General features: G+C 41.9%; 2 protein-coding genes across 5 annotated transcripts in view; one reads left to right on the top strand and one right to left on the bottom strand.

The window, feature by feature from the left end:
* Positions 1-2,979, bottom strand: part of STN1 (STN1 subunit of CST complex) — a 74,316-nt gene extending 71,337 nt beyond the window's left edge. The window contains exon 1 of one of the 2 annotated variants that reach the window (XM_075935532.2): positions 2,824-2,979. The gene's annotated coding sequence lies outside the window, so the exon portion shown is untranslated. The remainder of the gene's footprint in view (positions 1-2,823) is intronic. The other variant, XM_075935534.2, reaches the window with a different exon arrangement.
* Positions 2,980-3,072: 93 nt separating this feature from the next.
* Positions 3,073-24,561, top strand: part of SLK (STE20 like kinase) — a 63,301-nt gene continuing 41,812 nt past the window's right edge. The window contains exon 1 of one of the 3 annotated variants that reach the window (XM_089780225.1): positions 3,073-3,818. In XM_089780225.1, coding sequence (XP_089636351.1) covers positions 3,669-3,818 — 150 coding nt within the window. In that variant the 5' untranslated portion in view covers positions 3,073-3,668. The remainder of the gene's footprint in view (positions 3,819-24,561) is intronic. The other 2 variants (XM_006135378.4, XM_006135379.4) reach the window with 2 other exon arrangements.

Here is a 24,561-nt window from a genome sequence, read left to right as displayed (position 1 = left end):
AAGTAGGGGGACAGCATGGTATGAAGAATAGGGAAGAGGCTACAAAGGGAAGAGTATAAGATGAATATAGCAAAGAAGTAGAAAGGAGAATGAAATGGAGCAGAGACAAAGGTGAAGCAAGTATTACATAGCATGTAGGCGAGCTGGAATGGGCTGACACTGATGTGATAAGAGACAAAAAGTCAATGAGGAAATTCCAAGAGGAGAGTGAGCTGGTCAGACCAGTGGGAGAGGCAGATGTCTAATGATGAAACAGGAAGAGGGGAGATGCAGGGATGTCAGACAGATGTTTTTTAGTAATCAAGTGAGGTAAGACTAGCACAGGACCACAGGGAAAGAAAAACAGATGACATAGAAAAGACAGACTTTGGATCCATCAATGGAAATAATTTTGGAGCAGCTGATAAGAAGAGATGTTGGAGGAGCAGCTAGAGAGTCAAGAAAGGTTTAAATGAGTAATACAGACTAATTAGAAGTTATCTTTGTATAGCTCAATGGTTCTCAAACTTTTTGACCCACAGCCCACCCTGCTCAACGCAGATCTTTCCATGTTCCACCAACCAGCCACCCATGACAATAAAATGGGTGTGCACACTGCTGCCTCTCTAGCAGAAGCAGCAGCACGAGTGAGAGGGGGCAGGCAGCTCGCGGGGAGTACCAGCTCCTGCCTCCCCATCCCTGGTGCTTCTTTGGGAGACAGCAGCACGAGAGCGGAGACATGGAGGCTACTCCTTCATAGTTACATGTAACCTCCCCCTCCTCCGCTGCCTCTGTATCAGAGGCAGCAGTGAGGCGGGTGGCAGGTGGGCAGTATGCAGAAGAGCAGGCTTTTAAACCAGCTCCCCATGCATACTGTCTTCTGCGGAGCCACATGCCCCTACCCACACAGCTGCCTCTTTATCAGAGGCAGCAGTGTGGAGCAGGGTAGTGTTGTCAAGTACACAATTAACTGATAAACTTGGGCTTTGCAGTTAATTCTGTTGACTACACTCACTACCGCTCCCTTGCTGCTTCTGTATCATGGGCAGCAAGTGGGAGGGAGGCAGGAGCCAGCTCCCCACAAGCACTAGATCCCATGGAGCCACCTGCCCCCCTCTTTCTACCTCCCACAGAGGCAGCAGGGGGGCAGGAGTAGGCAGAAGCTGGTTCTTGGAGCTGCCGGCTTAAAAGCAGCAGCACAGAGTGGGGAGGGGGAAGGCCCCACCGTGAGAGGGGCTGCTGCCACCTCGCATTGCTGCTTGTGTATCAGATACATTAGCACAGGGAAGGGGAAGCACCAGCTCCCGTGTAGCTGCCTCCTATGCCCCCTCATGTGTAACTGCTGAAAATTACAGCAGTTACACATTTATCTGAGTAAATGCTTTTTAACATCCCTACTCCTGACACACCCGGTGTCCTTCCTCAGGCAATGGAGGTGAATCCACACACCCTCCCTGAACCTTTACAGCAAGGAGCTGTGAGGAAAAGGGACTCCACCGCGAGTGCCCATGTCACTGTCAGGGATGGGCTAATTGGGGGAAATGCTCAGGAAAGGAGACTCCCCTCACCCTTGTCCCAAATTAGGGGGTGAAGTAAGGGTCTCTCTCCTCTCCCCAACTGCCCTGTCCCCAATGGGGGAAGGGCGCTGAGGTAAGGGTCGCTCCCTCCCCCCACTCCCGCCATCGCCAGTGGGGGGGGGGGAGGGTGAGGTAAGGGTCTCTCCGTCCCTCCACTCCCACCATCGCCAGTGGGGGGGTGAGGGAAGGGTCTCTCCCCACTCCTGCTATCGCCAATGGGGGGGGGGGTGAGGGAAGGGTCTCTCCCCCCACTCCCGCCATCGCCAATGGGGGGGGGGTGAGGGAAGGGTCTCTCCCCCACTCCCGCCATCGCCAATGGGGGGGGGGGGGGTGGGGCTGGGGAGGGTGAGGGGGGGGGGAGGGAAGGGTCTCTCCCCCACTCCCGCCATCGCCAATGGGGGGGGGGTGAGGGAAGGGTCTCTCCCCCACTCCCGCCATCGCCAATGGGGGGGGTGAGGGAAGGGTCTCTCCCCCACTCCCGCTATCGCCAATGGGGGGGGGGGAGGGAAGGGTCTCTCCCCCACTCCCGCCATCGCCAATGGGGGGGGTGAGGGAAGGGTCTCGCCCCCACTCCCGCTATCGCCAATGGGGGGGTGAGGGAAGGGTCTCTCCCCCCACTCCCGCTATCGCCAATGGGGGGGGTGAGGGAAGGGTCTCTCCCCCACTCCCGCTATCGCCAATGGGGGGGGTGAGGGAAGCGTCTCTCCCCCACTCCCGCCATCGCCAATGGGGGGGTGAGGGAAGGGTCTCTCCCCCACTCCCGCCATCGCCAATGGGGGGGTGAGGGAAGGGTCTCTCCCCCACTCCCGCTATCGCTAATGGGGGGGTGAGGGAAGGGTCTCTCCCCCACTCCCGCTATCGCCAATGGGGGGGTGAGGGAAGGGTCTCTCCCCCACTCCCGCTATCGCCAATGGGGGGGTGAGGGAAGGGTCTCTCCCCCACTCCCGCTATCGCCAATGGGGGGGTGAGGGAAGGGTCTCTCCCCCACTCCCGCCATCGCCAATGGGGGGGGTGAGGGAAGGGTCTCTCCCCCACTCCCGCTATCGCCAATGGGGGGGTGAGGGAAGGGTCTCTCCCCCACTCCCGCTATCGCCAATGGGGGGGTGAGGGAAGGGTCTCTCCCCCACTCCCGCTATCGCCAATGGGGGGGTGAGGGAAGGGTCTCTCCCCCACTCCCGCTAGCCCCAGGGGGCGGGATGAAGGGGATACCCCCGTGGGGCACACAACAAGGAGAAGCGAGCCGCCCCCCCGGGGGAAACAGTCTTACCCGCCCAACTCCTCGGCGCGCTCCTATTGGCCCCTGTCGGGCTCTCCGCGATCACGTGGCAGGGGCCGTTAACTGCCGCCGCGCAGGGCGGGGTGAGCGGCTCCTTTAGTCCCGCCCTCTCCCGTCTTCCTCTGCCAGCCGGGCTCGCCTGCCCCTCCCTTCCTCCCTCCGTGCGCGCGCTAGGGGAGGCGGGGGAAATCGGCGCCGGGAGGGCGCGCGCGCGTAGGGAGGCGGGGCCCGGCCGGCCGGCAGGGCGAGCGCGCGCGCGGCGGCAGACGGTTCCGGACGCGGGGCGGGTGACGGACTGAGGCAGGCGAAGGTGGCGGCTGGAGAAGCCCCTCCCCCCCCCCCCGGCCCTGAGGAGACGCAGCTTGCCGCCTGGGCAGGACCCTGCCGCCCTCTGTGCCGCGTCGGGGGCCGGGCGCTCCTTCCTCCGGGGCTGCAGGGGGACCCCGCTCGCCTGAGGGAAAGGAGGCGGCTCCCGTCCCGGGGAGGGGCCTCCCCGCCCGCCGTCTGTGGCGGGGCAGGCGCCTCCGCCCAGGTTGTGAGTGAGGAAGTTGGCGCGTCGTCCGTGGAGGCTGGAGCCGCGGACCTGACAGCCGCGCGGGTTGACCTGGTGGCCCGCAGGACCCAGCCCTCTGAAGCGTCGCGGGCATCTCCTCCCTCCGGCCCGCCCCAAAGGCTTCTCGCGCGGGACAGCCCTCTCCCCGGCAAGAGACTTGGGAACCTTCCCCTCCGGGGAGGAGAGAGACGCCGCTCGGGGAGCTGAGCTGCTTCCCGCCCTCTGCGGGCTTCTCCTCATTAATTTTCAGCGCTTCTCTCTTCGGAAGGGGGGGGGGGGCACCATGTCTTTCTTCAACTTTCGCAAAATCTTTAAGCTCGGCTCCGAGAAGAAGAAGAAACAATACGAGCACGTCAAGAGAGACTTGAACCCGGAGGATTTCTGGGAGATTATAGGCGAGCTGGGAGACGGGGCTTTCGGGAAGGTCTTCAAGGTAAGAGACCCCTCGAGAAGTGGCAGCTGAGCCCCCGTGGTATATTGTTGCTTCCCACAAGTGCTTCGCAAACTTGCCTTTCTGAAAAGGCCTGGATCGCGAAGTAGCCTTGTAACCTCTTGGGCATCTGAAGGAGTGGGCTGTGCCCACGGAAGCTCATGACACCACCTACATGTTTCCTCCCCCTTCCCCCCCCCCCCCCGCATCCCCCTTCTGTTCTGCAATGTGATTTGTCCTTTTCATATTTGTTCATTTTTTTTAATTGTATCCTTTGGTATATATGGTTGTGACTACTTTCTTCCACTATTTGATCTGAGGAAGTGGGTCTGGCCCACGAAAGCTCATCATCTAATAAACCATCTTGTTAGTCTTTAAAGTGCTACATTGTCCTGCATTTTGCTTCAACTACCCCAGACTAACACGGCTACATTTCTATCATCTATTTGTTAGTCTTTAAAGTGCTAGCAGACTACTTGTTTTTTTAAGTTTATTCTGGACAGACTAACTCCACTACTCCCTGGAGCTTTTGTAACATAAGTATTACACCCATTTTACACTTTGGGAAAGGGAGGTAAATAAGTTGTAATTTACTCAAAGTTGCAAAGCTAACCCTTAAAAAAAAAAAAAAAAGCTTTTACAAACAAGTGGTCCTATACAAAAAACAGGACTATGTAGCACTTTAAAGACTAACAAGATGGTTTATTAGGTGATGAGCTTTCGTGGGCCAGACCCACTTCCTTAGATCAAATAGTGGAAGAAAATTGGCACAACCATATATACGAACAAAATTATATAGAGTATCGTGAGCTTTTGTGGGCAAAAACCACTTCTTCAGATGAGATGATCTTGAGTGTTGGGCTACCTGAAAGCCCTAATCATCTCAAAGAATCAGAAATTGGAAATGGAGAAGTCAGATTAGGTCATGTTCCTCTCTGTCCTCCACCCTGGCCACTGCTGAGTTGTTTCCCAGTCTTGCCTTTTTTTCTTCTTCTCCTGTATGTTGTTCAGTTTGGCTTTTAATCTCTCAAGGGAAAGGTTTCTTCTGTCAATCATAAGTGGTATTTTCCATCCCTGGCTTTATCTAAAAAACAAAAGTAAAATTGACCTCAGTGTCTCATACAGAAGCATAAGTGCTGATATTTTTAATAAGTGCATTTGCATTAATAGAATTGTACCCCTTTATAGAACATAAGAATGGCCGTACTGGGTCAGACCAAAGGTCCTTCTAGCCCAGTATCCTGTCTGTCGACAGTGGCCAGCACCAGGTGCCCCAGAGATGGTGGACCGAAGACACGATCAATGATTTGTCTTCTGCCATCCCTCTCCAGCCTCTGACAAACAGAGGCCAAGGACACCATTTTATCCCCTGGCTAATAGCCTTTTATGGACCTAACCTCCATTAAATTATCTAGCTTCTCTTTAAACTCTGTTATAGTCCTAGCCTTCACAGCCTCCTCTGGCAAGGAGTTCCACAGGTTGACTACCCGCTGTACAAAGAAGAACTTTCTTTTATTAGTTTTAAACCTGCTACCCATTAGGATTGAAGTAAATGTCCCAGTGCTACTCAGGTTCTTTTTAAATACAAGCATTTGTGTGTTGGTTGTACTAACTTGTTTCAGTTGTTTGATTTAAAATATTGAAATATAGCAACAATAATTTATATTGCTATAATAATTTAATTTGTATAGGCTGCTTACTATCTTATGCTTCACTGAAGAACCCTATGTTGTAATACTTTTAGATTGTAGACACTATGGCTACGTCTACACTGACCAGTCTTGCGCACGAACAACATTGCTGTGCCTCATTTGCATACTTAATGAGCCTCCATTTTTGTTCAAGGGGCTTTTGCGCAAGAAGGAGCAGTCTACACTGCTTGAAAATAAGCGGCAGACCGGTTCTTGCGCAAGAGGGGGGTTTTGCGCAAAACCGGCAGCTCATTAAGTATGCAAATGAGGCCTGGCAATATTCATCGCCGTTCCTTATTTGCATATGGTCTTGCTCAAGGCTGGCCAGTGTAGACGTAGCCTATCAGAGAGAGATCAAGAAATACATTTATGCCTTCAAAGTTTTTCCCTGTTGGCTTTGGGTTTCACAGATGGCACCAATGCCTCTGGTTTGTTTTAGGGATTGCATAATGTTTGTTTGTTTTTTGGCAATGGGGAGAGAACTGCATCCTCAAGTTCATCAGGGAACAGACCTGAGGCTGTAGGTATGACCGTGAGAGAAGTTCTCCTCCTGATATAGCTCTGTGCACACAAATGCTTATGTTCGTATAACTTGTGTCTCTCTGGAGAGTGTAATATTTACACACAGTAGCAATATAAGTTTTGCTGACATTGGCTATATCGTACACTACAATCTAAGTTAGGATACTGGTTCTAATTCCTGAGTTGGGATTTCAGGACTCTTCTATGTAAACAACATCAACTACAATTTGAAACCAAAGTTGGGATTTTTCAAAGCCGAATAGGGCAGGAATTATTGACCTTTTTCTTTGAGTCCCCCCCACATGCTATAAAAATTCCACAGCCCACTTGTGCATATTGCATAACAATAAATGGTTAAATTACAAAGCAAATATAAATCTGGTGAAAAGTGATTAGAGCTAAGCTTTATCTGGCATTCAGGTGGGGGTTGGGGCAAATATAACTTGGTCACAATTCCATTCTGAAACTAGTAGACAAACCATGTTAATTAAGTAGATCCTAGATGTCAAAGCCTTCAGTGAATCTAAATCAAGCTATCTTTGTTATCTTGCTTAGAAGTAGTGAAGAGTACTCAGAAGTGTCTGATCATAGAGTTATTAGATTTTATTCCTGGAGCAAAGATAATTTTCATGAAAACATGAATATAAAAACCTAGTTTTCTCTCAATTGGATTTAAGTAGACTAAAACATTTTTTTATGTAACTGTTAAATCCCTAGGAACCTGTGTGTGAATTTCCTTATTCTCAGTGTTTCAGCAGATTTACAATAAACACTAAACAAAACAGGTTTTGTTTCTTGGGTATTTAATGCAAAACAAAGCTCAGGTTGTTTACTTGCTTTGGTTTACATTTAGAAACATATTTTAAGTAGTCAGAACTCATTTTTGGGTGACAAAATATGATTAAGCATCTTTTTCTTGAGCATATTTTACTATTGATCATGAAATTTATTTGATTAACTGTATTAATATGCATTTATTTAATATTGGATATATTAACCTCACATAATATAGCTGAAGACTTTAGGATATCTAATTTGTAAGGGGGATTGCTAATGTCAATGCTCTTTCCCCTTTCTAATCATTTATTCAATTACAGTTAATTTCAGTTTTATTAGCTTGCGTGTGACATACATCTTGCAAATACTAAAAAAGAAAAGCATATACAGTCTAAATCAGAAATGTCAATATAATCCGTTAAAATATTACTCAGAACTGCATAAAAAGTCCTCTTCAATACAGTGCTAGAAGAGCAAAAATTGCCAATTTAATGACTATAGTAAAAAGTTAATTATCCAGCATATTGGGGGTGCCAATTAATCAAATATTCTGATTAACTAAGTTATACTTTCCAATGGAATACCAATTTTCAAAGAATTAGAATACAATAAAATGAATAAAGTATAAAATAGTATACAGGTACTAGCCAATCCAGTAGTAGGACTGTAAAGAATGGTTGGCTTCTTGAATCGGGTGTATACAGGTCAAGTTTTCAATACAGTAGGTTATCTTATGAAAAAACAATGAAGTCTCTTGTGGCATCATAAAGACTAACATTTATTTGGGCATAAGCTTTTGTGGGCTGGAGCCCACTTTTTCAGATGCATAAAAAGTGGGCTCCAGTAAAATACATTTGTGAATCTTTAAAGGTGACACAGGATTCTTTGTTGTTTTTACTCAAACAGACAAACACTTCTACTCCTTTGAAACGTATCTTATGACACATGTCACAATGGGTGGGTAGTGCATGGTTTACAGCCAGATCACTAAAAATACATTTAACACTAGAACTATGAACATAATTTAATCTTTCTTTGATTCTGAAGGCACTTCAGGATCTTGCAGTGCCTCAGAGTCGTCATCATCATCAATTATCACTTTAGGTATATAAGATTGGGCTGAATCTGCATTGGCTCTGATATACCCTGGAAGCTGCTTTTTTGATTAAAACCTTATCAGCCTCCTTACTTGTCTTCTGCATCTTTAGCATGAAAATAGTGCAGAATGTGCAATTGCTTAATCACCTGGTTAGTATTCCAGTCCCGGTTGCTCGTAGGGATGTTAAAATGCGTTTAATCAAGTAAACATGTAACTACTGAAAATTTCAGAGGATACAGAGAAAGCAGTGCGAAGGGGGCATGTGGCCCCCTGGGAGCTGGTGTGCAGTGGGAGCCAGATCCCCACACACATCAGGAGCCTGCATGTAACCATGAAGGCTAACAAATGAGCCCAGGCTCATAGGTTATCTGTGTACACAGTTACACTTTCATATCCCTAGTTTACTAGATGGAAGATATTTATCGGGAGGTATCAGAAATATGGGTTAGTAGATCTGTGGTTTATAAGTGCTGGATAACACTGCTTTTACTATACTAGGGATTAAGCAAATGCTACAAGCATCTTTTGAGATGACAAAAAACCCCAAACAAACCAACCCCCAAAGAGGTTAAACCCACTGTTCTCTCAGGATATGTCTACACTTCATTCCTCTTTCGAGAGAGGAATGCAAATTCAGCTGAGTGACATTGCAAATGAAGTGGGGATTTGAATTTCCTGTGCTTCATTTGCATAATTACGTTTGGCCGCTATTTTGAAATAACCACGTCTAGACAGCGTTTTTTATTTCAAAATAGGGTATTTCGAAAGAAAACCTTTCTTTCTAAATAACCCTTATTCCTCATACAATGAGGTTTACGAGTTATTTCGAGAGAAGGGTTTTCTCCTGAAATAACTGCATCTTAATAGCATGTGTGATTTCAAAATAGTGCCATAACGCGAATATGCAAATGAAACGCAGGATATTTAAATCCCGGGTTCATTTGCAATTTCTAATGTCTTCATTTGCAGCCCCCTCTCGAAAGAAGGTGCAAGTGTAGACATGCCTTCAGAAGCTGGACAATTCTGCAGTCCAAAAATAATGAGGAAGGTCTTCCAACACTCTAGATTTGTGCCAAAAATAAAGATGTGCAGGAAATTTTTTAGATCTACCTTTAAGTACAGCAGTTAGAAAGTAATACAAGCTCTACTGTGTACAACTCTACTATTAAACATACCTGGCTTGGAACATGAAAACAAGGTAGGGGGTAGAAAGTGGAGGAATTGAGTCTCCTCAAAATTATTTTGAATGATCTTGAAGGCTGTAATTTGATCTCTAAATCAAACTTTGCTCCCATAGAGAATCTGCCTTATTTATTTCAGTATTGAAAATTCTTTGCACTGGGGCACTTTTGTTCCCTCTATGTAAGCAGGTAGAACAAAGCACCTTTTGAGCAGAGCTAAAAACCTTTTGTTTTATGTCTTTATAATAATATGATGAATAGCCCGAATGTTGAAACTTTATCCCTAAACAAGTAAAAGCAGATACTTACTCTACAAGGTGGCCTTCTACTCTTTTTGAAGAGTGTTCTTCTCAAATATCATGATGGTCTTATTCTAACTGAGAACCAGATCTCAAAGTACAATATAAAGACAATCAAGATCATTATTGGCAGAGGCCTGTTGAAATTTTCAATAAAAAAACCTTATCATCGGCATATAGTAACTGGTGTTATTCTGATTCAATAAATAGTAAAGTTTTCTAGTTCTGGAAGTATTTGTACTGGTCTGCTGATGTCGTCTTAGCCTTGGCAGGCTGAAAAGGGGTAGCCATGCATTAAGGCTCACTAACTTATTAAACTTCTAAATAATGTTCGTAAATATCTTTGTGTACGTCTACCAATACATGCTTATTTCAAAATAATAAATTCTGGAATAGTTATTCTGAAATAGCTTATTTTGAAATAGCATGTCTTCATTTCAGAGAAGCCTCAAAATTAGTTATTTTGGAATAGACATTATTCCTCGTAGAATGAGGTTTACAGATTTCGGAGTAAGCTGTCTGTTATTTCGAAGTTATTTCATGTTGCTAATTCAAAATAATGCTAGTTATCTCGAAATAACAGTGCAGTGTAGATGCACCCTTTGATGCTATTTAGGTAAAACATATAAAGAATTCAACTAAAAAAAATATTTTCACTGCAAATCTCTCCCAGTTAGATTAGATACCCTATCTAACTGGAGACTGCTGCTCTTCTTCCTTCTTATATTATGGTAATGGTTGGATATAACTTTTCATTCTAATTAGTTTTCAATCACTCAACTTCCACCTTTTGGCTGAATTATTTTTCTTGGTTTGGCATTTGCGGGTTGGGGGAAGAGAGAATGCGGTTAATTTTTTAGGGAGTTTAAAAAAAAACCCAGATAAGCTATTTCTGAGGAAAGTAGGGGAGAGAAGGTGTCCCTATTTGTATGGTATTTGAAATTTTGTCTGTGAGAATTACTTTTTTTTTTTTTTGTAAGGGGCATAAAAAGTTTGATGCAAATCATCTTGGATTAGTGTATGGGTCGTCCATTCACAGTTTTAGCTACAATTTAAATTGGTTAAATGATTTGGTTAAATTGATGAAACCCTTATGTCATCTCTCTTGCTTCAGATTAAAAGGCTATATATTTTTTAGTCAATTCAGTAATGAATTGACTTTAAATTAAATCAGTATAGGAAACTCAAACTAAAATTAAGAGCTACCACATAACAGGTTTCATCAAAATACTTTCAAAACTGATTTATTTAATTTGGTGTTCTAATTGCCAATAAACAAGTCTTTGGGTATAGATAATATTGTTCATAAGTTGGTCTTTCTAAACTCCTAAAATTCTGTGTTAAGGATTCTGTATTTTACAGATATGCATGACTCATTTAACTGCAAGAATGCCAAACTCAGCCCTCTGACTTAATCAGAAGTGTCTAGGACCCATTTCCAGTTTAATCTGCCAGCTTGGTTTGTGGGAAGAAAATTGCTTAACACTTCATTAGAAAAGTTCACAGCCTTCTGTAAGCTAACATCTAGGGTGTAGGTAGTGTTTCTCATCAATGCTCCTCTAGAGGATACTCTGCCAATAAATTTAGTGAGTCCCAACGATCTTCTAACTATAATCACATATCCGTTCGAGTGCAGTATCCTGAGTGCAGTATCCTATCTCCATAAACAATTATTCATCAGAAGAACTTGTCTTGCACATATTTTAATTCTTTTAAAATGTTCACATCTTTTGCTCAAATTGGAATGTTGTTTTTGCCCAATTATTTTCTGAAGTCTGAGGTGACACAACTTTGACTCAGATCAGATGCTTCTAGGACTGTGGTTACAGTTAACTGGTGGCTCAGCCTAATGTTTGCTGGTACAGTTCTACGTTATCTATATCTAATTTAGATGCAGCTCATACCAGCAAAACTTACTTTTGGTGATAAAACTTATGATGTTTTCTCAAAACAAAATAAGCTATGCCAGCAAAAGCACTTTATGCCTCTATGTTTTGTAATGTTTTGGGGTCTGAGACAACCAAAGGATTTTGTCACTTGCTGCCCTATAACTTTGGGTTGGGATCTTTAAACTGTTCAGAGGTCATTAATACCAGTAGCAAGTCCACAAACATAAGATTTTATGCTGGCTCTCACTAGCCTCGTTACTTTTTGCATTTACTTTTTGCATTTATTTGGGCATAAGCTTTCATGGGCTGATGCATCTGGCGACATAGGTTCCAGCCCATGAAAGCTTATGCCCAAATAAATTTGTTAGCCTTTAAGGAAACATGGGACTCCTATATTTTGGCACAGAAAAAACAAGTTTGTTTTTGTGTTTGTTTTTTTTTCCTGCACCCTTTTCCCTGCTGAAGAGTTGCCACTTGATTAAGTGGTAGTCTGTTTGATTTGATTGATGCCTTGCTGAAGCATTGGCTAATCTTTTTGTCTCTGAGGAACTTGTTTTTGATGCCCTCCAGGGTGTGATGGAACATGTCTTGGGAATATTATACTGTGGAATTCATATCTTTACAAACCATATTACCACACATTTTACTAGGAAACTAATGATCAGCAAATCATGAATTTTCAACAGTATCTTACACAATACGCTTTGTACAAAATTTAACAAAGTCTTTACAAAAAGGGGCGCACATAGGATATAGACTGCCAGACACCAACTCTCCTTCCAGTCTCAAGTTTCCTCAAATTCTTCCAGAGTTCTTAAGTACCAGAGACTCCAACCATTCCCATGCTTCATCACCCCTGAAGGCATGAAGCCAGCCTCTCATATATCAGCTTGCAATATCATAGCGACTCCGTGTACTTTGTACACCAGAGACCTAACCGGGGGGGAAAAACAAAAATTTATCCAATAGGAAAAACAATGATAAAATAATAAGGGAAATCAAACATTCAAGTTACACAGAAAATAAACATAAAAATGCAACTTCAAGTTTTACACTTTCATATTAGGGAAAATCTTTTTGTTATTGCAAGTTACATATGGCCTTGAGATGGTTTCTCAGCATACCTTCTAGCTATAGAAGGGATCCACCATTCACAATAAGCTGCTTGGCCAAAGACTGTCCCTCCAGTTTTGGATTAAAAAAACCTTGGTACCAATCCTATTTGTGTAAGCCTTTTTCTCCCCTCTGCCCCCAGTCCATGGTAACTCTTGATTATTCAGAGTGGGTAAATTACCTCTTGATTTGATAGCTTGGATGATTTTACTATCTTCCTATTAACTCTAATGTCTCTTCCTGGCCTCATGTTGTTTGAAGCCTATTTTGTATAAACACTTGGCTTACGTAGTGCCTCTCCCGCCTTGACAGCTCACTGCCCTGCTGTGAAGTACAGTTTAAGGGGCGCAGATTATGAGCAGTGTCCTATATACATAAATACATATATTCATAACTAGTCTGTCTGTGCAATCTTCATAATGACCATGTTGAGAACATTACAAGCTTTCGTAAGACCTTACACAATATGCTTTTGTAGTATAATACAGTATGCAATCAGTTTGCTTAACTGTTCATTTTTGGGGAGTTTAAAACTTCTGTTCTCTTAGGATCCTAATTGTCACACCTAAATATATATTAGGCTTTTGGCTGGTGTAGAAATGTTGTGTTTAAAAAAAAAAAGTCGCATTCATAATGCGCATTGTCATACAGGCAAAAGTTTCTAGTGCTGGAATGGTGCGGAATTGAGAGCATATGTGCTCTCTGAATAGCAACTTACTGAGAACTATCTCAGTTGGTCAACTTCTCAAGTTTTTTGATTGTTGGGACTGAAGTTAAATGAACCTTCCTTTATTCTGTTTGTTTTATATTTGTAAAGTGACCTCACAGTGAGGGTCTACTTAGCTTTCTGGCCTCTATCCTAGGATGTAACTTGTCTAATTATACATAAAGGATAAATTATTCTCCTCTTTTTGGTTCTATCAGGATGTATTCCTATTTAGTTGAATTTAAATTTTGCACGCTGCCATATTTTGCATTAAAGTTTCAGCACTGGAAAAAACCCAGTCTGGAATAATGGGGTATATCATTGGAATTGGGTGAAAGACCAGAACATAAGTTTTTGATTGGCTGCCATGAGCCTAAAATCTGCACTTGGTAACCCTACGATGCAGGAAAATATAAGCATGTGGAAAATTCTTCCTTTATCAAATTATGGGTATCTTCTCTTCCAATGCGGGTAAAATATTAATACTGATCAAATGAAGCTAAGTGCATCCAGAGACTTTAGTACACAAAAAAATCAGTGGAGGATTTTTAGCAGTCTTGATTCTAAAATATTCTGTTCTAGTGTGTCTTGACTGGTAGCTTCCTGTATAAACTGAAAAAAATACAGGTTTTTTTATTATCTGAACCTACGGTCTGAAAGGGTTAATGACTTTCTTTATTGTTATATTAAACTATTGCATAAAAATGTTAGTATGGGGAACAAATAGTTTAGGTTATTAATATATTTGGATAATATTTAAAAAAAATAGCCTTCTTGTAACTGATTTAGGTGTGTTACACTGTGTTGGCTATTTTATAATTACCAGTAAAAGAAATTTCATAAATAGCTAGATCCAAAGTCATTTTTCCTTGTAAAAATAAACAAATTAAATCACACTTGTCACAAATTCAGATTGGATTTGCATTCAAGTGCTGTTACTTTTTGCCAGAAGTGGACAATGACAAGTGGAGGCAGAGAAGAAACCAGTCAGGAAACGTTTATGCTAGAAGTGCTGCTGCACTTCAGTGTAGAAGATACTACGGAGATGGCAGCTGGTAGGGATTTTTTTCCATCACTATACTAAAACCAAGTCTCCCTGGGAGACCATGGTTAGGTTGACAGAAAGATTGTTGTCTACAGCAGGGCTTAGGTCAGCATCACTTTGTCTCAAGGGCATTGATTTTTCACACCTTTGGTTGAGGAATTGAAGTGGATCTAGGTAGACCATTCTTCAGTTTACCTTTATTCAGATGTAACATGGATTCTTCAAACAGCATTGTTTACTATTATTTAATTAAAATACTTGCATACTTATTCTTATTTAATCTCAACTTCCTCAGTATACCTCATCATTGTGATAAACAGTCCTGAAGAGTTTGTTTTTTGGATATGACTTTTGAAACACGGATGAAAGCTTATAACGTGTAGAAATCAAAGGATTTTTTAGTCTCATCCATCAGCTTGGTTAGCTGGATCACTACTGAAGATTATAATCTTCCTTCTTTATAAAAGGTTTTTCTTCATCATACCCACACCAATGAAATGTTTTAAATAAGCAATATTGATAGCCCAAGTTGTTTAATGTCCCCTTATTTGGTATATATCCTTACTAGTCATTTGGTGTGTATCAGGTAAGCACTGTGGGTCATAATCATATGAATAATGTGTTGTCTGCATTTTTCTCTTGAATGCAGTGAGCACACAAGGGCACAGAGGATAAATATAGAATATGTTCATGTTCATGATCACTCCCTTTCCTTTACTAGTCATCTTTTCCAAAGTGTGAGCTCAGCTATATAAATTGTTCTGATGCTCTAGTTAAGTTCCTTATTTGAAATAGAAACCCCTTACTTTGATTTCTGCAGTGTTTGCTAGTACTCTGTCACCTGTTTTAAAACCATTTCTAACTTTTACGATCAAGAAATCTGTGCAGTTTATTATAGTTAATAATTGACTTCCTTGAATTTTTACTGATATTTTTATTCTGCAGATTGTATATACTTTATATAGTAGTGCAACCATCTAAAGTTGTACAATGGCTTCCATAATAATGTCCTGTTTTCAAACTTTCATACTTTGAACAACGTGTAAGCATTACATTTTTCCCATCTGTTTATACAGTTGTCTTTTCCTGAGTGTTCATCCACTTCTGCAGGAGAAAGGGATGAGAAAAATCATGATTTAATTTCTGTTAACAGGCCTTACATTTGAAGTGGCTAACATTTTAGAGTTGCATCTTTGGTAGGAAAATAGTTTTCAGAGGAGCAATACATATACATTTTAGGTTAAATGTTTTACACTTGACTAAATTATGAAGCTATACTTGAGGAAAATATGCTGTATATGTGTATATTTGTTTGGGATTATTTAAGAGGTGCAAAAGAAGACTTTTACCACTCTCTTCTTTGGTTAGGGAATCCTAAGGATGGAGTTTTTGATGTGGGAAAGTACGAACTCTGTTCATCGAAGACTCTAGACTGCAATTAGTATTCTCAGTTCTGAAGAATGTTAAACTGAATGAGACAGTTTAACCTAAATGGAATTTAATCTTAAAATAATATAATCTGATGTACTTTTGTTCATTTCATATTTCAATAAAAAGCTTAATTTTAAGATAATGCCAAGTTCCCAAATAACAGCAAAGAGCAAGTGTAGCTAAAATCAATTGTTTCTTCTGTAGGATTTGCCAGCCTAGAGCTAGTAACAAAAAACAGGACTATGTAGCACTTTAAAGACTAACAAGATGGTTTATTAGGTGATGAGCTTTCGTGGGCCAGACCTACTTCCTCAGATCAAATTGTGTAAGAAAATTGTCACAACCATATATACCAAAGGATACAATTAAAAAATGAACACATGAAAAGGACAAATCAAATTTCAGAACAGAAGAGGGATGTGGGGGGAGGTAAATGTCTGTGAGCTAATGATATTAGAGGTGATAATTGGGGAAGCTATCTTTGTAATGGGTAAGGTAATTGGAGTCTTTATTCAAACTTAAGTGTAAAGTGTCGAATTTGAGCATGAATGACAGTTCAGAGGATTCTCTTTTGAGTATATTCTTAAAAGGCCTTTGAAACAGGATGCAGGTAATCAAATCGTTGAGACAATGTCCTTTCTGGTTGAAATGGCAAGAAACTGTTTTTTCTTTGTAAAAACGACGAGGAGTCCTGTGGCACCTTATAGACTAACTGAAGTGTAGGAGCATAAGCTTTCGTAAGCAAGGACCCACTTCGTCAGATGCATGTAGTGGAATGCATCTGACGAAGTGGGTCTTTGCCCACGAAAGCTTATGCTCCTACACTTCAGTTAGTCTATAAGGTGCCACAGGACTCCTCGTCGCTTTTGCAGATTCAGACTAACACGGCTACCCCTCTGATAGTTTTTTCTTTGTGATCCTGTCTAATATCTGTTTAATGGGCATTCATCCTTTGGCAAAGTGTCTGAGACGTTTGTCCAATGTACATAGCAGACAGACACTTTTGGCACATGATAGCATAAATTATATTTTTGGATGTGCAGGAATGTGTGTTCTTGATCTTATAACTCACTTAGTTAGGTCCAATAATGGTATCAGCAGAGTGAATATGTGGACAAAGCTGGCAACGGAGTTTGTTGTAAGGGAAGATACCAGGGTTGGTATTAGTGTGGTATGTCCTGTGGTGGTTGGTAAGAATCATCCTGAGGTTAGGTGGTTGTCTATAGGAGATTATGGGTCTGTCGCCCAGAGCCTCTCGGAGTTTAGTATCCTGTTCCAGTATAGGCTGTAGTTCAGTGGTCCCCAACGTGGTGCCCGCGGGCGCCATGGCACCCGGCGGGCCATTTATGTGCGCCCGCAGAGCAATCTGGGCTGTCCCCCTTCCCCCCCCCTTGGCATGTGGCAGGTGCCAGCCCTGGGTGCATGGGCGGTCCCTGCCCCAGGGTCGCGGCGCTTGCCGGTGCTGGCCCTGGCCCCGGGTGCACCGCACATCCCGGTGCCGGCCCCAGGTGTGCGGCACATGCTTGGTCCCGCCCCCAGTCACGTGGCCTGTGAGCGGACCCGCCCCCATACGCCCAGCACGTGAGTGGCCCTGACCCCAGGCGCCCGGCCTCCCCAAAACGTTGGGGACCAGTGCTGTAGTTTATTGATAATGTGTTGGACAGGTTTAAGTTGGGGGCTGTAGGTGATGTTCGTATGATCACATGTTCATATGTGTTCATCACCGACACATACTTTGGATACTTCGGTGTTGCTAGAGGCAGTGGATGGCAGAATAAACTCCAAGGGCAAAGTTGTAGATTAGGAGGTAGAGTTGGAGGATGATGCTGGACATGCAGAAGGGTTGTTGGGTGGTGTAGCAAGTCTCTTTTCCCCTCAGAAGGAAGAGGGGGGCCTGAGCCAATCCCAGCAGGCCATCTCTTGCTTGAATGATGCAAGAGAAGAGAGCTTTGATAAGTTATCTTCTTGAGTTGATGCTGCTCAGTTCTGTGAGGTAGAGCTATCCTTTGCTCTGTATATTCTAAAAGGGGAAAAGGGATGGAAATGTGCAAGACTAGCTGTATTAGAAAAGAGGAGACTATGAGAGGATATGATAGAGGTCTATAAAGTCATGACTGGTGTGGAAAAAGTGAATAAGGAAAAGTTATTTATTCCCACAATATAAGAACTAGGAAGTGTTTCTTCACTCAGCATATAGTCAACTTGTGGAACTCCTTGCCAGAGGATGTGGTGAAGACTAGGACTTTAACAGGGTTCAAAAAAGAGCTAGATAGATTCATGAAGGTTAGGTCCATCAATGGCTATTAGCCAGGATGGGTAGGAATGGTGTTCCTAGCCTTTGTCTGTCTGGAAATGGGTGACAGGAGAGGGATCAAGTGATGGTTACCTGTTGTGTTCTGTCCTTCTAGGACATCTGGCATTGGCTACTATTGGCAGACATGATACTGGGTTAATGGAACTTTGGTCTGACCCAGTGTGGCCATTCTTATGTAATTCATGTTCTCCTGTGCAGCTGAGCAGTGTAATGGAACAGTGTGCTAATGTACACTGAATCTTCTAGAGAGATTTCTAGGAAATCCTCCTGGAGGGTACTTGTCAGTCCTCTGCCAAGGGTTCCTTGCCACAGCTGCATTGTTCCATGGGAAACTTTTCTGCGCCAATCAGTTGTACAGGGAACAAAGTGATACACAGTTGAGCAGCAAAGGGACTTGGTCTGAATCTGTACTTACACAGGAGACGTACGTTTTTGCATCCTTGCTTATTCTTTGTTTCAGTGACCTCCATCTGCATAAAATGACAGATTTACCATATTGTCCCTCCTTGCTCATAGTAACCCCCTTAAAAAGATGTAGGCTGTTTGCTCCATCGTGCGTGCGCGCGTGCTCTCCCACCCCTCTCCCCACCTGTCCAGGCTGAACACCCCATGTATAGGACATTTGCCAAACCATGTGCTTACCAAGGAACAGTCACAAACTGATCGGTAATGAAAATGAGATGCATTTTACTACAGCGATTCAATGCAGTGCATGCACTAAGAATCAAGCTTTTGATCATTGTTTCTTATGCTTCAAGAGTTGTGGCCTTTAAGGGAATGGGTCAGGAGTGGATGATAAATTTGATTGAGGAGTAAATGGAGATGTAGAAGTTAGGGATGCAAATGTGTATCCATGTACACAGTTACACACAGGGCCACTCTATTTTCCCTGCCCGCTGTTTCTGTATCAGAAGCAGTGTGGGGGAGGTGGGAGCTGGTGCAGGTGTGGAGGCAGCATTTAAGCCAGCACCTGGCATGTCAGTTCTTGCAAAACTGCCTAATCCCTCCCTTCCCTATTGCCTTCCACAGAGGCAGCAGCTGGGAGGAGGCGGGTGCATCAAGAGCCCCCGGCTCTTGCCTGCCCCCTGTGTTTAAAATGGTAGCCACTGAAAATTTCAGCTATTGCATGTTTACAAAAATAAACAAATTTTAACATCCCTAGTCGAAGTCCCTAATTACGTTGCAGGCTGAATTGATGCATGCTCGGCCCCTTCTACCACTCCGCATATAATACAGAACTACTTTCTATCCCTTTCACACATTCTTTGCTACTTCCCAGCTTTTCTCTGTACCCTGTTCAATCCTTTGTACAGATTGCAAAAGGATAGCTGTAGTTGCACATAGCTATAAGAACCTACGTTGCCCTTTATTATTGTCTCCCTTTCCACCAAGATTTGTGTGTGTGTTGTTAATTGGTATTTAAGAACCGTACTAAAATACTACCAATCTTTTCTCCTACACCGCATAATGTTCAGAGGACTTTGATCATTTACTGAGTACAAATTGCAGTCAAGAATCATCAAAATTTTCATTCAAGGCAGCAAGTTAGCAGAGCATGGCAAAGTGCAATATAAAAGGATGCAGTACTGTAGCTCATTGTCAAAACGTTGCCTTCTAAGTGTAGGGATAACATATCAATGTATTAAAAATGTTTCCCCCAAATGGAAGTGACTCCCCATAATTTGTTCCCCACAACTTAAAGTGTTTAGATTGATTATTAATTCTTATTCTTATTCTTATTCATTCTTATTCTTATTCTTATTATTAGTTAAGATTGTTAAATGTTTAGATTTATTATTATTATTATTTATTATTATTATTGCCCCTTTAGAATATAATGTATTAGGTCATGTAATTTAGAACTATTAAGAATATAATCCTATGTAGCCAGAAACAGCCCCCCCTCTGTGCCCCAGGGCATGCTCAAGCTTGTGCAAGGGGCTGCTTGAAATTGACATTGAAGAGATACATTGTAACAATGCATTGTCAAGTCACTAACTCTGCTATGGGAGCCAAGCCCAGTAATTGACTAAGGGCATTGTTACATAATTGACCCCTGTTCTCTTTAAAACATTGTAACTTTACTCAGCACTCAGAATGTTTTAAGCAATACCACCCAGAAACTTTTTGTAACTACAACTCTGATATATGTAAAGTTATTATACAAAAATATTGTAAGAGAGAGAGTGCTTGGATGATGAGTGAATGGTTCTGAGAGGTGCCAGCCTGAGAATACAGCAACAAAGGGCTGAAGAAGGTATCAGGTGCCAGTGCAACCAAAAGGTGTCAAGTGGAGAAAACCAAGTACTGGAGGTCCACCTGATGAGACCACTGACGAGCACCTGGCAGCCACCCTGGAGACATCAGCATGATGCAGCAATTTCCATAGACTGGCATGGGAAGAAATTCCTATAAGAACTGGACTAAACTATGGAATCAGAGTCCAAGGTTCTGCTGCCAGCCTACCAGGAGCTTCAGATGTGCATCTGATCAGGACTTCGCTCCCCACTATCATCACTTGTGTACAGAATACCTGGCCAGTATTCTGTCACAAGCAACTTCCAGGCTGGTAACTATAACAAATACACAGAACCTGAATGAATGGATGAATGAATGTTTATATGTATAAGGGTTAAGTAGTTAAACAACGTTGTTTGCTTCTATCTTTTCTTTATTTTTTTATTATCTTTACAATAAATGTGGCTTTTTGCCTTATCCCCCTCATAAGATCCTGCTTGCTTCTATTTGGTATAACATAAGCCTCCATGATTCAAATAGCCTTGGTATGTGATTGCCCAAAATAAGCTGCCAGGCACTCGGCCTCCGAAATAAGCAGTGGAGGAAACTTTTCACCTTAAGCCTTGGGAATGAGGAAAACAGTAATGAGCTTCTGCCTGATGAAAAGGAAAAAAAAATATTCCTTGTGCCCTGGAAGCTGTTGTCAGAAGTGAGGAGACTTGGGCAATTTTATGCAAAATAGCAATATACTTCCCCAGTTGTGAATTAACCATTACCTGCTCAGCAGAAAGGGAGTTTTAATGGAAAAGTCATAATAAACAGTTCTATAGTGATAGCACCTTCCCTTAATAATTATAATAGGCTAGTTAGAAAATATACAAAACTCCAGAACTAGTTACATATAGTACTTAAGCTATTAAAACACTGCAGTTATATTAGGGAAGGATATCGGTTATGTTTTTGCAATGCAGAAACCATATTCATAGATAAAAACTTTGATAGTTGCAAAGTTTGCATAAGGGCAGCCATTTGTGCCTTGCACATTTTGTCCATAAAGCTTTTCAAGGTGGGTTGTATAATTTTATTTTTTTCTAGCATTTATTTAGAACACTTCCAATGCACTTTACAAACTGATACATTTTGCCACAGCGGTTACTGAATATGCCTCTGAAGTGTGGCTACACTATAAATTAAATAATGCAGGTGTATAGCAGTATACTATACGAAAGCACTATTGGAAGAAGAGGAATTTAGGTAGGTATGATGTAATAAGCCATCTTGTAATTTTGTCAGTATGCCAGGGTTAACACCCATCTTTAACCAACACAATTTGTGGTTGGTTCTATATTGTTTGAAAGACAGCTTCTTACACATCATCTTGCATTTTAAAACCATGCTGGGGGAGTGGTCTGCCTTTGAATCTGAGTGAAGAAAGAGTTCTTTAGAAAAAGGATTGAATCCTGAACACCATTTTTGTAGTACTGGTTTATCCACAAAGATCAGCCGTCCAAGTGCTGGCTCATATCAGCCTTGTTTCTCTTGTGAGTCACAAACTAATTGAGATTTGGTGTAAGCTTCACAGAAGAATCAAAAGGGAAAATCAAAGTATATAACTGCTGGCAAGTCTTAGACTTGAATATTTTTAATCTAACTTTTGTACCTCTTGTGAAATGAACATCAGCATAGAATTGGGCAGCAATATTTGTTTTTGTCTTGTTATTCAAAAACTGGAACAATATCTTAAATATATCAAATTGGGATTTTCTTTAATTCCTGTTCAATTTTTAGTTTATTTAAATTGGCTTGTATTTAAAAATTGCAAATTATTTAAAGAAAAATTACAAATATTTGTAGAAGGGAGCAACTCAGCAATACTCAGAATCAATTAAATTTTTCTTTTCATTTTATTTCTGGTAAAATTCTAAGCTTCAATTTCTTCAAAAACTAGTTGATGTAATATTGTAAAGAGAATTATTAATCAGGTTCTAACACTTTTTAGGAAACAGACATTACGACAATGCCTCTTTCTCAAGTTGATAAAAACATGCCATACTTCCTCTTAGCTCAGAAATTAGTTGTTTTTATCTGAACAAAATAGCTTTTGAGCAAATAAAGATAAAGTGCTAAGTATGATGCCAAAGGCTATGTACATAATAAGCTTTATAAAAAACTACAAAAGTCAATTTCCACATGGTATCCATTACCACAGTTTGATTTATATAGTCTTGTTTTACCACTGTTTTATAACAATATGAACGTTTGTTTTTCATCATATTTTTTTGTAAAGTATTGCTAGTCTTCATTTAACATGAGCATGTCTTTGTAAAAGGAAAAGTACATTATTTTAACTAGCTGTGGCTCACGTTAGCAAGGTAGAAGGTGCAATAATATAATGATGCAGTGTGTACCTCTTCTAAGAAATTCAGTTGAATTACTTGTAATGTACTCCCCTTTTTCAAAGATCATGAATGTATTATCACAATCATAGAACAGATCATTAGACACAAGATTGTTACTCTTCTGCCATATTGGAAATAGATCATGTGATTCCATTCTGTTTTCTGTAAGCTGGTTTCTAAGCCATGACAGAACTTTATTCCTTGTCTGTGACTACTTAGTTTCCTTAGTAACCAGAACTGTCAATTTAAAAAAAAAATCAGTTGATTGATTGCAAGATTGAAAAAATTGTTATTAATTGCATCTTTAATTGCACCGTTAGTAATAAAATACAATTTATTTAAATATTTTGGGTGTTTTCTACATTTTTAAATATATTGATTACAACAGAATACAGTGTGCTGTGCTCACTTTATATTTTTTATTACAAATATTTGCACTGTAAAAAATAAAATAAATCACATTTTTTAATTCACATCATACAAGTGCTGCAGTGCAATCTCTTTATCATGAAAGTGCAATTTACAGTTGTAGTTTTATTTTGTGTGCATTATATATTAAAAAAAAAAAAAATCTATGTGCAACTTCAGAGCCTGTAGGTCCACTCAGGCCTACTACTTGTTCATCCAATTGCTAACACAATCAAGTTTGTTTTCCATGTATGGGAAATAATGCTTCCCATTTCTTATTTACAATATCGCTTGCATGAAACTATTGTAGCCAGCTCTGCAAGGTATTTATATGCCAGATATGCTAAATATTTGTATACCCCTTCATACTTTCATGTATTAACATAAAATAATGAAGTCACTGGTGGACATTCTGTGGGCCGCATGTCTCCCATCAGGGTAATATGACTGTGGGTTGAGACATTTTGCTGACATTGTATATCGCAAGCATTCCCCCCTGTAGCTCCCAGTGGCTGCGGTTCTCTGTTCCCAGCCAATGGAAACTCTGTGAAGTGGCAGCCAGCAAGTCTCTGAAACATTTGTTTTGTTGTAAATGTGGAAGACTTTTTTAAAAATAATCACACAGTCTTTATGACCCAGCCTCGCTTATAATGACATGTTTTTCTTATAGCTGCTGCCACAAATAGGAAGTAAATGAAATATATTCAAACCAGACTTCACATTATTTGGAACACAAGACTCAACAAGAAGGGAGATGTATCAGTAGACAATGGGGATGTAATAGGATAACTGTTTATGTGGTTAACTGATGACCCTTGGTTTATCAGTTACTGTGAACTACATGTAGGCTCTGCTCTGCTCCTAGGGAGCTGGCTGCCACCCCACACTGCTGGCTCTGTATCAGAGCCTGCAGCATGGGATGGCAGCCAACTTCCTGGGGGTGGGATGGTAGCCGGCTTAAAGGCTGGTTCCTGGCGCACACTGGCTCCTGGGGAACTGACTGCCACCCCGTGCTACTGCCTGTGATATAGAGGCAGCAGCGCAGGGTGGAAGCTGGATCCCCAGTGGCAGAGCCAGCAGTTGGGAGCCAGATTAAAAGCTGGTTCCCGGCGTACCCTGGCTCCTGGGGAGCCGGCTGCCATCCCATGCTGATACAGAGGCAACAGCACAGGTTAGCTCCCAAGGAGATGACTGCTGCCCCATGCTGCAGGTGTATGTATCTATCTAGCTCCATGAATCTATCTAGCTCTTTTTTGAACCCTATTAAAGTCCTAGTCTTCACCACATCCTCTGGCAAGGCGTTCCACAAGTTGACTATGCACTAAGTGAAGAAAAACTTCCTTTTGTTTGTTTTAAACCTGCTGCCTATTAACTTCATTTGGTTACACCCCTCCTCCCCCCCAGTTCTTATGCTGTGGGAATAAGTAAATAACTGTTCCTTATTCACTTTTTCCACACTGGGCATAATTTTATAGACCTCAATCATATACCCTCCCCACCCCCAGTCTTCTCTTTTCTAAGTTGAAAAGTTCTAGTTTTTTAATCTCTCTTCCATATGGCACCCGTTCCAAACCCCTGATCATTTTTATTGCCCTTTTCTGAACCTTTTCCAATGCCAAGATATCTTTTTTGAG

This window comes from Pelodiscus sinensis, chromosome 8 (assembly GCF_052426305.1).
Source record: "Pelodiscus sinensis isolate ZL-2025 chromosome 8, ASM5242630v1, whole genome shotgun sequence".
In the NCBI taxonomy this organism is placed as follows: Eukaryota; Metazoa; Chordata; order Testudines; family Trionychidae; genus Pelodiscus; species Pelodiscus sinensis.
The sequence above is the reverse complement of the archived record's forward strand: the minus strand, read 5'-3'. Positions and strand labels throughout refer to the sequence as shown.